Raw genomic sequence first — 18,325 nt, 5'->3', positions numbered from 1 at the left:
TATTATTATTATTATTATTGGCATTCCCTTTGAAAAGGGGCTGTGACAACTAATCATCTAGCCTGCTTGATTTATTCAGGTATGCTACATGTCTGTTACGATGCGTTTTTGTATAAATCTGCCCAGTCTATTTGTTTTCCTTCAAAATCTACCGTGTATCGCTAGCTAAGCCTGCAAGAGATCCGGTCGTATCAATCTCTGCCCTGCCTCTTCTACCAATACTCTGAAACGACTCTAGCTTATCTCGGCAGTTAACCATTTCATGCTTCCATGCACTTTAAAATCAAGTGCTTCTGGAAAGCTAACAGCTACGGTTCTCACTGGGTGAATTCCTTAGCCTTCCATCAGGATGTAGTGAGTGGTCTCTAGATTTTTACTGCAGCATACACATGCCTTATCTAGTTTCGAATATTTGCTCTGGCATGTTTTTGTCCTTAGGCAACCGGCTCGAGCCTCAAATAGCAAGGTGCTGCCCTTTGTGTTATCGTACAGATTTTCCCTTATAAGTTTTTCTTCTAAATTTCCATTGTTCTTTTTGTTTTCATTCTTTGCATCCAATTAACTGTCTCTGTTTATCTCAGTTTCTTTGGGATGACTCCTGATTGTCTATTCACACTTCTATATAATTACCCCGAAATTTCTTGACCTCTTCCTCCATTCTGTGTCCACGCTTCTCAAGTACACATGCTTGTGCACTTTAGCTGCCACTTCATTTGCATTCCTGCTCCTGAGTTTGCCTTCAAGATTAATTTTACTCTGTGCTTCTCTGACTTCAAAAGCGGTCCAGCCTATCTCACCCTGCACTGCCCCATTTGTGGTTTTACTGTGGGCTCCTGGTACGAACCTGCCTATCAATCTTTGGTTAATTTGCAACCCCGAATATATGTCCAATTTAAGCATAAAATGGAATTTGTGAACGTTAGCGCTGGTACTATTACCGCTTTCCAGATAAAACGTGCCACCTCGTACTTATGGTGGCCACACAGTCCTCTGGGTTTCATTACTGCGGCATTCCGCTTCCCCTTTATTTTCAGGTTATCTTGGTGGGTGCTAGTGTAAGTCTTTGCTTCGTTTATGTGTATGCCGAGGCATCTATATTGCTTGACTACGGCTATGGCCTGCTGTTGAATTGACACCACGTAACTACTCGTTTCTTCATTAAAGATCATAAGTCCCAATTTCTCTGTGCTAAACTTGAGGCCTAGATTTGTCGCTGTCTTGCCACAGATATTTGCAAGTGAGTGTAAATCGGTTTTATGGTCCGCTAGTAGCACTGTGCCGTCCGCATACATCGATCCAGGGACCTTCTCTTGCAACATTTGTCCATCACGCATGTACGATAGATCAAACCTTAGTTCCCTGTTTTGTAGTTGTCTTTCTATGCGCTTAACATAAAGCGTGAACAATAATGAAGACAGAGGGCCTCCTTGCTTCAGTCCTTGGTGAACTCCCACCACTTCATTACCTTTCCTACCTTCACATACAAATTGTACTCGGTTGTCTCTATATATATACCTCATAGGCTCCTTTAATATCTAGAGATGCTGTCAATAAAGTTGTATTCTGAGCTACTGAAATCTCTATGCACTGAGTTTGTACACACATGCTATCCTCTAAGCATCTGACTTGCCTGAACCCATTCCGCAGTTTCCCCAGTAAATAATTTTTCTCCATCAATTATATGGCTTTCCTTGCCATTGTGTATATCATCGACGTGACTGTAGCTGGCCTGTACGAGCTCGTCTTAGCCTTATCACATTCGCCTTTCTAAATGATGTTCATCTTGCTTTCACGTCATCCAACCAGAATTTTATTCATTCGGATCACTTGCTCTATGGCATTAGTCAGCAGTGCACTGCTCTTTGGACCAAGTTTTTTTATTAGCTGTATTGGGATTTCATCGGGTCCCGTTGCGGTGATATTAGGGACATTTTGTGCTTTCTTGAAAGAGAACCTTTCTATCTCAATTTTGACATCTCCGGCCTCTATGTTGTTGCTGGATCAGTTTGAGTGTGAACGACGCTTTCTTTCGTGCCAAAGCAATTCCTAATCACGTCTGTGATGTACCGCAGCGCATCATCTCCTTCGTACGTGTTACCGTCTTCATTCCTTGTAGCCGTTTGCGAATATTTAGTTGGAACTCCCAGTGCTCCTATATATGGTTCCAGAATAATTTTGGGGTGCCTTTGTCTCTTTTGCGAATGTTATGCACCCAACTTTCACCTGCGCATTTAATTTTCTCTTGTACATACTTGCTCGCCACCCTTTTCTCGCTATATATTTGTTCCATCTACGGAGCACCTCTTCGCGCAGTCTCAACTTTTTTGCTTCTCGATGATCCCTAGATGCCTGCTTACGCTATTCTATAGCTTGCTTTATTTCCGTGTTCTACCGCTAACGGGGTTTCCGTTTTCCAATCCAACAATTTCTTTTTGGGGTCTTATTCCCAGTTGCATAACGTCTACCAGTTCCTTATATTCGCAGACTGCTGCAGTAAAAGCCTCCATTTTCTTCTCTATGTTATTTTTTGCGATCCCTGTTATTTGCTCTTCATCCATTTTTAGAAATTCTTATACGATTTGTTCGTGTTTTGCATTAGTTCCTCTATCAAACTTTACTGTTAAACGTCTATGATCGCTACCCAGGTTATATTTGCCATGTTCGCCTATTATCCTTTGGTCTGATTGTGCGTAGACCATTTCTCAGACTAAAGTGTATAGTCTACACATGAATGGCTGTTTCCGCTTTGCGACGTTACCTGTCGATGACACTTATTCTCCCTGTTAACTGCTATAAGGTTCTGTTTATCACCCAGATCCAGCACTAGGGAACCATTGTAATCAGAACTGCAAATAGCGGACCCGCCGTGGTTGCTCAGTGGCTATGGTGTTGGGCTGCTGAGCACGAGGTCGTGGGACCGAATCCCGGCCACGGCGGCCGCATTTCGATGGGGGCGAAATGCGAAAACACCCGTGTGCTTAAATTTAGGTGCACGTTAAAGAACCCCAGGTGGTCAAAATTTCCAGAGTCCTCCACTACGGCGTGCCTCATAATCAGAAAGTGGTTTTGCCACGTAAAAACCCAAATATTATTATTATTATTAAATAGCGGGAGCGGACATCGCTGCGCCCCCTGGCGGGTGGTCAGGCTCTTACTTGGTCGGCCGCGACACGACTCGAGTGGCCGCACTTTGCGCAGGTATGCTTCCCTAGGGAGTATTCGCGGTGGTCCAGTGAGATTTGCTCCTGTTTGCTGGTGCACGCTTGACAACATGCTTGTTGATTTATTTAGTAAGCGAATGTTCGCAAGTTTATATGGCCTATAAAACTGATTTTGTCACTTTGTATTGCCCTCGAGCTCCACCACTGGAAAAGCTGGCGCCACCGTCGGCGTGACGTGCTATTAGGGATCACGTGGACATAGCGGCCGCGTCGGCTGCTTCGGGAGCGCCGAAGCGAGCTGAAAACGAAAGTTTAAATTCCCTCGTACGCTGCGGTCCTCATTTAGTGGCGAGATTTTTGTGCTTCGAGTGTCTCCTTTACAACGCTTGAAAGCACTACAATAGGTATAGCGGCTGCCTTCGAAGGCGCGCAACATGGTAGGCTACTGCTCGGTGCCGCAATGCCGGACGTACGCAACGGAGCCCGGTGTCAGCCTTATTCACACGTATCCGCAGGACAAGCTGCGTGAAGCTTGGCTCGCGAAACATAAAACCGGCAAACGGTCATCAGTTACAACTCGGTTATGCAGGAAGCACAGACGCAAAGAAGATTTCTGCTACGGCGCCGTGTCAGCGATCTTCGGAAAACGCGCATTGAGACGCTCACCCGAGTCCGCTGCCCGACTAATGTCGTGACGGTTTGGTCTATGAACTTGTCGATGCTACAGATACTGGCAAGTTCACTGGAGTGGAAAGGGAGCGGTAAGAAGCACATTATAAAAAAGTATGACATATGGTCATGTTTGTCATGAATTAATGCTCTGGATTACAAAAAAGAAGCAGCGGGAAATCGCACGCTGAGAACACCGATAAACGTACAGCCTGACGCAACTCGAGAAATAATATTGAAATGTCCAAGAATTTAGAACAAAAAAAAAACATTGAATCGTCGCGACGGCACATGCAGTCCCCGTAGGCGTCGAAGTCTCTATAATAAAATTATTTTTGAACAGCTCTGATAGCGCTCACGCAACAATGGTTGCTTGTATACTGTCAGATGCTCATATTCTGCGGCCTAGAGCTCGTGGCACGGTGCCAAAACGCGCACGCGGTGAAAGCGAAACAGTGCGCGGACAAGCATGCAGACGCGCAGTCGGTCGCTGCTAACCTGTGCGATCGCTGCATTGAGGCTTCATTCTATTACGCTCCATTTAGTTATACAAACACTATAAGAACATATTTCACATAGTTTGCTCTCAGCGTTTGCCTACCTTTCACGCAAGAAGCCGGTTCGCGAGACTCCATCGCGGCGACCGCGCGCAGTGGCGTTCACTGTACGTATTCGGTAAAGAGATAGCGTCTGTAAACGATTCTGTGCTTTCAGTTTGCCCAAGATTACTATTTAGACAGTAAAAACCTTCTCTCATTTCGAAAGTACTTACAGAAATGTCCGGGAGAGCTCGCGCGTGGTGTTTTCAGTGAGCGCTGACAGCAAAACCTATGAGGAGCGCGACACGTGATCCCTCATATTACGCCAGCGAGGCGCTTCCGATAGATGGCGACTCCGTAACTCCTCGCCGCCAATAGCTGCCTAACGATTTGTTATCGCAATCGATGCTTTGCCTTTAGGGTGAAACTCCTGCTTCTTTTTTTGTTCTTTAGCTGCTCACTGTGCTTAATAATGTCACCGTGGAGGTCGTGACTTTCGTAGCACCAGTGGACGTCATGAACGACTCGTCGCGTTAAGCACGCGTTTCTCGACAGTGAAAGCTTCGACTCGAATATTTCAAGTTCTAATTAGAGCAACAGACCGTACACAGGCAGCGACGCTGAAGCGGTACGTATGGGCACTCCACAGGTTGTTTTGTCTGTGCTGGCATCCGCCAGCAGAAGCCGGCGACCACACGCAGCCTATCCTCGCTAATTTTGGATGCCGTAGAGAGCTTCTGTTCTCAAGCTATGCAGCAGTTTGCCGGCTCCTCCGAATCCGCCATTGCAATTCACTAGTTCCCTCAAGTCCCTTTTCGGGACCATGTGCACTGTCGTCGCAGCGCGCAGGCTTGTAATCATGTGTCGCTTTTCGTATTTGCGTGCAACGAATAACGCATGCGAAAGAAGTAATTGCGCAGCAGATAACAGAGTGGGATGTTTTCTGGCGATATAACGACATTCTCAACAGAAGTCGCAGTGTTAACTCAAGGAACAAAAGCACAATTAAAGGACAGCTGGGAGCAAAAGTTTTTAATTCGAACAGCATTATTTGTCTACTTCATGCGTTTTGAGCTTATCTATCTATCTATCTATCTATCTATCTATCTATCTATCTATCTATCTATCTATCTATCTATCTATCTATCTGTCTGTCTGTCTGTCTGTCTGTCTGTCTGTCTGTCTGTCTGTCTGTCTGTCTGTCTGTCTGTCTGTCTGTCTGTCTGTCTGTCTATCTATCTATCTATCTATCTATCTATCTATCTATCTATCTATCTATCTATCTATCTATCTATCTATCTATCTATCTATCTATCTATCTATCTATCTATCTATCTATCTATCTATCTAATCTTCTTTCTAAGTCACCCAAGTTGTATACCTTTTTGGACCACTAGGTCCATCGTACGTGCTCCTGGTATTAATGCAGTCGGGTCGTTTTATGGTCGTCAATCCAGCTACGTGATCTCACTTTCGTTATGCCATCGTCGGTACGCCTTCTACACCGACATAGTGACCCAAGTTTTCAGTGTATGCTTAAGCCATGATCTTGTAGATACAGCAGATTCTGTCAAAATCCTTGGCGTCAAATGTTATAGGCGCTTGACTTCGAATGATCATGTTGAATACATCACATCAAAAACATACTCAGCAGCCGGTATTATGTTACGCCTGAGCGCTATTCTTACTGTTAAAGTTAGGCTGCTGGTTTATATTCCTTCAATTCTCCGCCGCTTACAATATTGCAGTACCATTTGTAGTATTACAGGCATTACTACTTTGTCCAAGTTACACCTTTTTTTCAAAAAATATCTCTGAGATGCATTGCCTGGTGTGCCTTGCTGTTTCCCCAACACGGTATCGCTTTTTTAAATATGCAACCTTACCTGTCTCTGCTTTATACAATTACAGACTTTTAATGAGTTTCAGATATTCTTCACGAAGTGTTGCAAATTATATTCGTCAACTGGCAGAACTTGCAAAACCCACCAATATTCCGCATACTAAACAAGTAAATGTGGTTGGTTCGGACACACAGAGCATATTACACCGAACAAGCATATTATACTCTGCCAGTGTTATTAAATAAGTTAAAGCATTAAATGTTTGACCCTTCTGTTTATTCAAACACTGTTCATAAACAGTATTTTATGAACTAGTTGATGTGAGGATACTGCAAGCATCTTTATAATTATGTGATTTCTGTCTTTCCCGTAGGGCGTTGCTTTTTCTTTTGTAGTGCAATGAATACCACCTTTTCTTACAAAGCGTTTCCTATTCACTTATCCCTCGATTCTTTGTTTGTGTGAAAAATTATCTTTTGTTGTGGGCTTTTGTACTGCAAAGTTGAAAAAGGGGGCAGAACCTATTCAAGCTTTCGAGCATTTTTTTATTTTATTTACAAATACTGCAGGCCCTATTCGGGCCCAAGCAGGAGTGGTTACATCAATAGTAATAAAGAAGGCTGGAAATAAAAATAGAATACGAATACAGAACAATAATAAAAATATATTAAATATAATATACAGGAACAACAGTTGTAGTTTGCAACTCAACAACAAAATACTGACAAACCGTGTACACACAACAGATCATTCAATTCAGCATTTTCACCTAATTTTATTACAAAACATAGACGATGATTAATTAATTTCTTGCCCTATGTGCATGATGCTATTAATCAAAAGAAATACCATTCACAAGATGAACGAACGATTGTGTGGTATTAGCGCTATTTCTTGTGGTAATTTATTGCACAATGAAATAGCATGAGGAAACAGGGAATATTGAAGCATGCTAAGGTGACTGAATGGTTGTCTAACTGTTTTGTTGTGTTGTGTACGGGCAAAGCGTATTGACGGCTCGCTTATGTGACGTTCACGCTGTATGCTAAAGTGACCATGGTAAAGCTCCTAGATAAATTTTAATCTGGATACCATTCTGCGATGATCGAGTTTTCTCACCTTCGCTTTATCGCGAAGAATTGATGCGCACGAGAAGCGTGAATAGGAAGAATAGGTGAACCTCAAGGCCATGTTCTGCATCCTTTCTATTCTTTTAATTAAATATTGCTGATACGGACTCCAGATTAGGTCCGCATATTCTAATTTTGGCCTAATGAGAGCTTTGTATGCTGTTAACTTTGCAGCAGGTGATGCATGACGTAGTTCTCGTTTTAAAAATGCCAGCTTTTTCAGTGCGTTACTGCAAAAATTATATATATGGGGTTCCCAACTCAAATTACTTGTGAGTGTAACACCCAAATACTTCACCTGGATAGTTTTTTTAATATAAGCATTTTTAATGGTGTAAGCAAATTGTAAAGGTTATTTTTTGTTACTAAATGTTATGCTTGCCGTTTTCGAAGTATTGAGTTTCAAGCCCCATTTATCACGCCATGCACTGATTGAATGCAATGCATAATTTAGTCTGACTTGATCAGCGTGTTGATTTATGCTGGAATAAAGGGCACAATCGTCCGCTAACAGTCGGATCTTTACAGGAGGTTGCACTGAAAAATAGATATCGTTGATATAGACCAGAAACAACAATGGACCGAGCACCGACCCTTGTGGTACTCCTGAGTGTACATCTAGTGTATCAGAGACGCAGTCGTTAACAGCGACGTATTGTTTCCTTGAAGCTGAGTAACATGCTATCCAGCGAACAATGTTGTCTTCAATACCAATAGCATGCAGTTTAGTTACTAAATCATCATGTGGAACAACGTCGAACGCTTTTCAAAAGTCTAAAAACACTGCGCCAATCTGACCCTTCATATTAACGGAATTTACAAAATCATCGGTTATCTCGGCTAGCTGAGTTGCAGTGGACAGACCGGACCTAAAGCCATGTTGATTGTCATGAAGCAGTTGGTTATTTTCTAGATGGATCATAATCGCCTTAAATATAATATGTTCTAACATCTTACAAATAGTGGATGTACGGGAAACTGGTCTGTAGTTGTTTAATTCTAATGGTGATGCAGTCTTGTGAACTGGGACTATCCTTGAGGAGCGCCAGTCATCGGGTATCACACAAGACTCTAATGAGACTGTATATATTTTATACAAATACTCTGCTACCCAGGTCGCATATCTGTTAAGAAAAACGTTTGATATTTCGTCAGGACCGGCTGATTTTTTTATATCAAGTGTACGCAAAAGGTGAAGAATGCCCTCTTTGCTTAAGTTTACTTCAGGCATCGGTTCAATAAGTGCATAAGATGGCAAATGTACGTGTGACGCCGTCAGCGTGAAAACGGACTGGAAGAACAAGTTGAATTTTTTAGAAATGATGGAGGGGTCATCGATGAGTACGCGTGATTCTTTTATTTCTGTGATACCGCTGTTATCTTTAGACAAATAAAGCCAAAATTTTTTGGGTTGTTCTAACATTAAAGAGGATAGAGTGCAGGGTAAATTTTGCTGCGTGCACTTTTTCCTGAAATGTTTGTGCAAGACTTGGAAGCTGTTGTTTGTTACCACGTTTACGACAGCGTTTAATCTTGCGTTTTAGATGAATCAAATCACGATTCATCCATGGGTAGTTCCTGTTGATACGTTTCGTTTTTAAAGGCACATAACTGCGCTCACAGTGAAATATCATTTCTTTAAAACATGACCATAACTCCTTAACATCTCTTATTTCATTAAAATATTGGAACATGGATTCCATATAGCTGACTACTGCATTGTCATCCGTATGCGTGTAGTCCCTGATAAAAATGTCAGAAGGCTCGACGGGTGATCGTGAGCCAGAAATAGGACATGTTAACACGAGTAACTTATGATCAGATATCCCATCTCTGATACTAACAGAGCAGTTTGGCAGCGAACTGCTTTGCAAACGCAAGGTCAAGAACAGAAGAAGAATTGGAAATCCTGGTAGCTTCGGAAACGAGTTGGTTTAAGCAAAAGGTAAACGCAGTTAGTAGTAGAGGCTCAGCATTTTTAGAATCCTTGCCGTCGTGGGAAAGACTGGACCAATTAATGCCGGGTAAGTTGAAATCGCCAGTGATAAGGATGTTTGAACGTGAATTGGCATTTCGCAGCAGATAATCATATAGTGCTTCTATATACTCAGGGGGAGCATTCGGAGGGCAATAGACACCACCCAAAGTTATATTCTTATCGAAAAATTTCAATTTGCACCACATGCTTTCGTGATTGTTGATACCATCTAAGCGAGTAAATTTAATGTTGTTTTTTATCGCAATTGCAACTCCGCCACCACGTGATCCTCTGTCTCTGCGGATTAGCGTGTAGGAAGATGGAACTATTTGAGTATTTTGCACATCTGAATGTAGCCAGATTTCTGCTATCGCTAAAACATGTGGCTGATAAGTCAAAATTACATCTTCAAGTAACTGTACCTTATTAAGAACACTGCGTGCATTGAGTGAAACAAGCCGGAGCGTCTTGCTAGATACTTGCCATTTCTTAGCGCTCTGACGGGTGGTCGCACTAGTGGACTGAGAAGGCAACTGTTGGGATTTCGCAGACGCAGTGGATTGGGACGACTCTAGTCTGCAATTTCTAAGTGTGTCCCATACATACAGCTTGCCATCGACTTTCAGCTTATCAAAAACGAGGGAAACTTTAGAAAGACTGTCCTTTGCCTTAGCAGCAGACCGCCATAATTTCTCACGTATATCGCGAATCTTTTTAGAAAAGTCCTCGGAAATGGCTATTTCGGTACCTTTTATTTTGAAGCAGGAAGACAGAACCTTAGTTTTGTCGATGTAGATATAAAACCTCAAAATGATAGGACAAGAGCTGTCTCCTTTCTCTATACAGATAAAATAGATAAAAGATTGATTTATTCATTTATATGTGATACATTTTGAACAATCCGACTAACCGCCACAGCTTCTAAAGCAACGTACACAGTACAAAAAATTCTTGTTTTCTTTAACCAGCAGGAAGTAAGCATTCAACCATATGAATTCTCTCACATGTACAATATAACTGCTTTTGCTATACTGAAAGATTTCATGCGTGATACTGAAATTGTCATTGGGCAAAGGCGCCGAGTGGTAGCTTCTGCATTTTTTTGAGAACTCTGAGAAGCCTGATGAATAAAGACGTTGTTAAAAGCGTCATCTAAACAAGGGCCAGAAATTCGCCCTCCCTCATGCTGAAAGTTACCCAGAGTACCGGAAATAATTAGTTGGAGTAAAAAATTCAATTTCCGCCAAATAAAACCCGATCGCTGTTCAGTCGGACTGCAAAATACATTTTTAAAGTAAGCATCCTGATACATCTTTACTATGGACGTAAGATTATTTCTGTACTTTTGGAATTGGCAAAACAAGTTTTCATCTATTGATTTTATGAATTGTGCGTACAAGCTATTCTTATGCTTAATCATTTGTAGCAACTGCGACGTCATCCAGGGTTTCCGCGTCCTTGATCGGGTGATAGCTTTTTTAGTGGGAAGTGCGCATCATAGACTGTATTGAGTGGAGTAATAACGTTAGTATATAGAAAGCCCTGCAATTTCTGCAAAGCTTTTGCGGGGTTCGCGGATAATTACAGCTATCAAAAGGCTGATTCGGCGACACCCTGAGAGCAGCAGAGGACATTGTGCACATTGAACGCGCTGAGGAGCGAGGTGAAAGTTCATATCAATAAAGGACTGAGGCAGGGGTGTCCTTTATCGCCGCTGCTGTTTTTGGTCTACATGGTGAGGATAGAGAGGGCGCTAGGAGGAAGTAATATTGGGTTTAATCTCTCATACAAACAGGCGGGTAGAGTGATAGAGCAGCAGCTCCAAGGTTTATTTTATGTGGATGACATTGTGTTGCCAGCTAACAATCAAAGTGATTTGCAACATCTGGCCAATATATGTGAACACGAAGGCGAGAATTTGAGTCAGAAATTTAGCGTTAGAAAATCAGGCGTTATGGTACTCAATAAAAACAGGGAACAGTGGCAATACAGGGCCAGGAAATACTTCGAGTAGAAGAATATAAATACCTTGGTATGGTAGATAAACGAAGACAAAATATATATGGAAACATAAGAAAAGAACAATAACATTGAAGGGGACGAGAAACGCAGCCATAATGAAGCACAGAGCGCTATGGGGATACAATAGGTACGAGGTGCTCCGGGGTATGTGGAAAGGTTTAATGGTTCTAGGACTTACTTTTGGAAACGCGGTTGTTTGCTTGAAATCAGGGGTTCAATTAGGACTAGATGGCAACCAAAGGTCAGTGGGACACCTCGCATTGGGCGCTCACGGGAAGACTACAAATGAAGTTGTGCAGGGTGCTACGGGCTGGACAAGTTTTGTACTGAGAGAAGCTCACAGTAAAACTGATTATGAAGAGCGACTGAGGAATGTGGAAGAAAGTGAATAGGCTGGGAGAGAAGCCTTAGAACACGCACTTATAAAGCGAGATATAGGAAAGAAGAAGAAGCATGTGCTTGCTGCGGTAAAACTAGGGAAACGATGGAGCATATTTTATTAGAACGTGAAGATATCTGTCCAGAGGTCGAGTTAGGCATCTCTGGTCTCCTTGAAGCTCTTGGGTTCAGCGAGAGCAAGGGTAAAGTAAACATGTCCGCAAGAGATATTAGTAAGCGGCGATTGGAAGATTGGTGGAAGAAAAGTAAGGAAATAACAATCAAAGGAGGCGTGCAAGAACAACGATGATACTGGAGATTCTGGATAATGGGATAATGGATAAATTTGGTTATGGGAATTCATCGTACGTTCTGTGGTTTCCTTTCCTTTTCTCTTTTTTAACATAGGTGGCACATTAGGCAGTGGAATAACAAGACCTTGGTGGCGGAACCCACCGCCACATTCCAAAGGGGACGCTCATGCCATCCATCCATGCATTCACCCCGCTCTACAAAGGTGCAAACGTGTTTCTCGCGTCGCCTTTACTCTCTGCCATGCTCCTGGCATGTATACACACACTCCAAGCCCCCCCCCCCCCTTCCCCGAGGCGTTGTGCACGACACCAGCAGCAGCAGCAGCAGTGGGAAAGTCGATGGAAGAGGCAAAGAAAGCTTCGCTTTAAAATTTTAACTCCACCTTAGCCAAAGTGTGGCTGACACGTTTTATATTTTGTAAGGCGTGATTCTATATGTTGAAATCAAGATTAAAGAAAAAAAATATGGTGGATTCGTCTTTCGTAGGAATTGGTTGGACACGAAAGTAAAGCGTGTCTTCACCGAAGCTATTGCATGTTTATTCTACGTGAAGAACTGCAAGCAGCCGTCAGCGGCACCCTACCATTGCACAGGGATCCTCGACAATTGTCACAAGCGAAAGTTGTCGAACGACTTGAGACAGAGAAACATGCCCCGAAGCCACTGCATTCCACGCGCTGGAGCACTGCGCGAACCCGCCACGAGCCACAGGCGTTCGCAAACCGCGCAAGGAAACTAGACGGGTTATTAGTGAATCGCTTCGTAAAATCACTGTCTGCTGCAGTGAAAGGTTCACCATCTGTAGGTCGGCGACCGTGCTGCTTGGCCCGCGGCGTCCTGTTGCCGAGCGGTGTCCTGCTGCCGTGTAGCTTCGGCGAAGGTACGAGCATTTTGTTCCGACTCTGTAGTGTCTTGGTCAGCCAGCTGAGTTGCGACGCGCTCAGCTTCAGGAATAAGAGTGACAGAGTTTGCAGCGTGCGCCGCGAACGCGCGAAGGCGTTTTGCTTCATGCTGGCGTGTCTGTCGTGGGACCAAAGCGATGTTCGCCCGTCGACGTCGTTGCCTTTCTGCGCCGCTGAGCGCAGTAGTTTTCTTAGCTGGTGCCCCCGCAAGCGAAGCATTAGGCAGCGTGTAAGCACTGCGCACGCAAGTTGAAGCTGCACTCCGTAGGCCACGAGGCGTCACAGGCTAATCGGATGTGTGCGGAAACTAGGTCATCAGCTCAGCCTACACGGCGTACACCACGTTAGAACGCGTTGGAGCCTGCGCTGCACTCACTGCGGGCGCTCGCTAGTGTGATGATGCAATACTTCGCTTCACCGCTCCTAGATGGTGGCGCCATCCATGTCAAGAATATATATTTTACGCGTTCACCGCCGCCGTCACATCCATTGCAAGAAGTTGGTCGCGGACCCCGGCATAAAACACTTTCGCGACACAACGAAAGCGTGTTTGACCCACTGGGTAAGACATTCGACTTCTGAGCACGGGCTTGTAGGTTCGAAACTCAGCACCGCGTACGTTTTTTATAAATTTATTTTGTTTTAGACGTTCATTTATTTACAGCAATTTGTCTTACGTAACAGATAGCCACACGGGTTTGCTCGTTAGGTAGGCATAAAAATGCTTACAAATAAAAAAAGGTTAGTGGCGTTACACTTCGTGAACACCGCAAGCTTATCGGTGCGGTAGTGCACCGGAAGCTAACGGCCCTCGGTGCGCCGAGACGCCAACGCTGTCCGCATCGCAGTATGCGTATGGCAGCCGCGCTATACGCAGCAGCCGCCGGAGTAGAGCGCCCCTTGTAAACATTCGGTTGCTAAGTAAATTGACAAGCGTGGTGTCACTGCGCACAGGCAAGCATGAACACATAAGTAAATCTTCATTGACTGAGGTTTTCTGGCGCATGAAAAGGGACTAAAGACAGTGGAAAGACAGTGGCAAGCGCTTGTTTTACATTAGCAGGCCAGGCGATTCCTGGATAGAGATAAGGGCCCAAGTATATAGTCCCTTATGTGCGTGGGATGTCCCACAACATGAAGGTCGCCAGTAGGTACGGTGTATCAGTAGTTTTTTCGGCGCCGCGCAAACTAGCAGGCCTGAGCCCACGCATTCTTCGCGAACAAAGAAAGCTTGACTGCCAGACGAAGCACACCAGGTCGTATGTTAAATGCGCAAAGGCGTCGTTTGCATGATACCCCTGTCGTATGGGAAGGCCTACATAGGTCAAACAGGGAGGTGCGTTAATGACCAAGCACGAGAACACTGTCAATAATCAATAAAGGCAATGCACATTTGCCTGCGCATTGCCTGGCCTGTAAGTGTAAACCATGGTTGCGGAAGCTTAAGATTCCGGGTAGAAGTACGGATACTACTGCTCGTGAAGTTTTGGAAGCTTTTGAAACGTACATGTACGTGCGGGCAGCCGGGAATCCGCATACCCGTGCTTTCTTCCCAGTGGTCTCGTTACAGGCACAGTTGGAGCACTCGGAATAGTCAACGCGGCTTTCCCGTTGGCATTCTGCCAACGGCGTTCACGTATCGTACCCTCTGTTTGAGGATCAAGGCGCGTTTCTTGGGCACAAGTCGTTGTGGGTGCAGCAAGTTGGGGCTCCGGGTGTGCATGACGGAGCCCTCTTTGCGTGACGGGGCAGGCATGATATTAAGGCTTTTGCCATTGAGAAAATTTCATGCTCTGGACGGCTTTAGCGAAGGCATTGTTCTATTTAGTTTCGTTATTCATTTGAGTTCTTTATTCCCCAGGGGGCGCTTCTGTTCTTCGTTATATATATGTGGTTGTATATGTTGAATAAAGGGCTTTTTACATCGGGACGGCTGGAGTCTGACTTCCGTCTTCGGTCAATACCACAGGCATCAGATTTATCTCTTGCATCAATGCCAAGGTTGGATGGAACACTCTGAAAGATGACGTCTCACTCCAGTGCGAGATAAATGGCTGCCAGCTCTGCCGTGGAGGGAATACTCGAAAAAAGGCAGCCTTTCCTATTCCTATAACACAGTGGCCCGTGTTGTCCTTAGCAGGACAACACGGGCCACTGTCGCAATGCGGAGTCCTGTGGCACCGAGTCTTCCATGTACAAGTGCTTCCTCTTGCTGAAGCCATCCTCTAGAAGGCTTGAGCCATCCTGCAGGAGACTGCACGCTGGGCTTTTCCCTCGGCTCTGTGTATTGGAGAGGCGGGTGTTGATACGGGTTAATGTACTCGCGTATGGGTTTTACTGGTGACGGTACTGTAGGATCCGGAATGAAGATCGTGAATATACTGATAACTGTGTGAGGTGGGTTGTCTAAGCAATTTAATAGGATGTGTCCAACTGGTGATCAGTGCAGTCACTGCAGTTTTTCCCGAAGGAAGAGGGGCCAAGTGCTGGCCTCGACAAGGGCGGCTATCAGATGGGAAATCTGCGGTAGACAGAGGCAAAACCGGATGCCTTTGTGGCGCTCCTATTCAACCTGGCTTCCCGTACGAACAGACAGGCACAGGAGGCGCGCTGTCTAGAAACACTATTGCCACTGCGTCAAAGATGCGCAGAACCCATGTCGTAATGCCGCTAACCGTTGCCTCGAGTCAGTAAGAGGATGGCTGTCATCTCGTCTTTTCTGATAGCGTTCGATAGTAAGCTCTATATAGACGACCTTGTCTTGCTACGGCAGATTTTTTATTTGGTTTTGATGTTGGCGAGCTGTCCAGCTCTGAATTGACGAGTGGTGGACGCCCCGTGCACTTAAATCTGAGCACGCAAGTTTTGTTCCTGGCGGCTGCCATTGAAATGCGGCAGCTGCACCCTGTCCTGGAACCCCGACGTCCTGAAGTGTAGCCAAACGCCATAAACACTAAGCCAACTCGGTCGGCTGAAATACTGTAGAGCAAATTACTTGAACAACCTTCAAATATGATCTTCGTGTAACTCACAAATTCAGTACCAACACCGGCGTAAAATTCTGGCAAAGTCCACATATTAGCGATTGCTTCTTTTCTTTGTTTACATTATCGTTTAGATGCTTCGTGGTCAGCAGTTATACCTAAAATAGCGGTGACGATGAACATCGCTGTGAGATACACCTAGAACGGTGCGGTGCACGCTTCGGCAAGGAGGCTTCCAAGATCTGCGTAGCAGAACAACCACGGGGGCTGTGAATATCGCGCTGCGACTAATCGCATTTTTACAGAAGCGGCTGTGCAACCGTGTGCGGCGCTATACAAGCTGCAGATAAAAATAATCATTTATCTTCTTTCGTGGTTATCAGTCTGCACCTTTTATACAATATCTAGAAGACCGAAATCGAGAAAATATGCCTTTGATTCACCGATTCCGAGCAAGATAGCTTTCATCCTGCGCTCAATACAATGTTCCTAGCTACTGATATAATTCGGTCCTCTGCTCCCCCTCCCCTAAAAAATATAGAAAAACAAAAAGAAAAGGGTATCTACCTTGAGACAGTCATTCGTTGTAAAACAGAACAAAATGGGCTCGTCGAACGCAAGATGTTCCGGCAATCCAGGCAAAGCTGTCTGCGGAAGTTTACGACTGGGGTGCATGAAAACGAAACGCTGAAACAATAGCATTTCTCAGATTTCAACATTTCTTTTCAAGACGCCCTTGTTGCCAATTTCTTCAACAGTTCAATTTAGAGACTACCGATCGTATCTTCGAGTTGAATTTATAAATTCAGTAGCGGTTGTCATGACGGCTGAATACAGGAATAAGTAAACAAAATTAAGTGGTTAATCGGTGCAGTAACCATTTCCGCGGCTTGAATTCCGTCTGCTTGAACTAAAAACGACAGAACAGGAAGCAAAGGAAGACACGCGTCTCCACGTTCCTTTACTAAAACTAAAGGGCTCAAGCTGACATAGAACGCGCTCGCCAGCATCATGCTTCGTCACACTCTTCCAAAGCTGTTAAACGAACTTGATCAATACGGAATGAAATTAGAAACAACTGGGAACCGTGCAATCAAGGCATTTCTTGCTGCGAAAGATTGATCCATTTCTTTTGTGTGAAAGCTACATATTATGTGCAATTTTATTCCAGATTTCCGAATTATTTTTTGCAATGTTACAATTGTATAAAGCATCGATGAATTTATTCTCACGAATGCCTTAGGAAATTATCATTGTTCAACGTGTACACACATTTTTGTATTTCCACGCTCTCACTGTATGCCATGCAAACGGCGGCTCGAAGCTTCTCAAGTGGATAGATCCACTTTTTTTCCAGCCCTCGTCTTCCACAAAACAAGATTTGTGCATGGAATAATCTTTTTCGATTGATTGATTGATTGATTGATTGATTGATTGATTGATTGATTGATTGATTGATTGATTGGCCAGTGTGCACTGGTTGGCGGGTAAAAATAAAATATTGTCTTTTCTTTTCCAGGTCTCAATGAACGACAAATATACCAAGAAGGTTTACTTTACGAAGGATGACCTACGCCATGTGACTCGCCGGTTGTACTACCACGGAAGTTTATTTACAGGGATCCAAGTCCTGGAGCATCATTTGGAGTACACCGGAATTACGGCAGCCCTCCCAAGAGAAGCAAATAAACCTTACGTAAGTTTGCCACAGCAGACGCGCTTGATCATTCACGCAATTGTTCTCTTTATGGCCGCGTTCATACACTATTGAGTAACGATTTCAGGGCTAGTTTGAAAATCCTGTACCTCTCGCGCACAATTGCGCATAAGTTTAATGATCCTCCATTGAACGAACGGTGGTGCGACTTGCACTCGAATATGCTTCTTCGGTGCAACCGCCTCACCACGCTATCATATTAAAAGCTAAAACGCATCTTCAAAGGGGAAAAAAATATGGTTGATCCCTCTTTCATAGGAATTGGTAGAACACGACAGTACAACGTGACTTCAGGGAAGCTGTTGCGTGCTTTTATTGTACCTGAATAATTAAATGCAAGTAGCCATCAGCGCCACCCAACCGCTGCACAGGGATTCTCAACAAATGCCACACGAGCGAAACTTCTCGAACGACTCGCGACCGGGAATAAACACCCCAGGGACACAGCATCGCAAGCACCGGAGCACTGGGCCAGTCCGCCATAAAACACAGGCGTTCGCAAACTGTGCAAGCGAAGCAGAACGGGTTGTCAGTAAATCGCTTCGTCAACTCGTGGTCCCCTGCAGCGAGAGGCGTTCGATTTGCGGGTTGGCGTCAGCGTTGCAGGTTTGCTTGCGGCACCCGGTTGGCGAGCGGTGTCCTGCTGCCGAGTCACTTCGGGGCGGGCCTCAGCTTAATCCCACAAG

General features: G+C 44.5%; 1 protein-coding gene across 1 annotated transcript in view; it reads left to right on the top strand.

Annotated features, from left to right (window-relative positions):
* The window catches only part of LOC135905246 (uncharacterized), a 100,713-nt gene that overhangs the window by 43,564 nt on the left and 38,824 nt on the right, over nt 1-18,325 (top strand). The window contains exon 4 of the mRNA XM_065436254.1: nt 17,442-17,618. Within this exon, the coding sequence (XP_065292326.1) occupies nt 17,442-17,618 (177 nt within the window). The remainder of the gene's footprint in view (nt 1-17,441; nt 17,619-18,325) is intronic.

The sequence above is a fragment of the Dermacentor albipictus genome, chromosome 8 (assembly GCF_038994185.2).
Source record: "Dermacentor albipictus isolate Rhodes 1998 colony chromosome 8, USDA_Dalb.pri_finalv2, whole genome shotgun sequence".
NCBI classification, from domain to species: Eukaryota; Metazoa; Arthropoda; class Arachnida; order Ixodida; family Ixodidae; genus Dermacentor; species Dermacentor albipictus.
The sequence above is the reverse complement of the archived record's forward strand: the minus strand, read 5'-3'. Positions and strand labels throughout refer to the sequence as shown.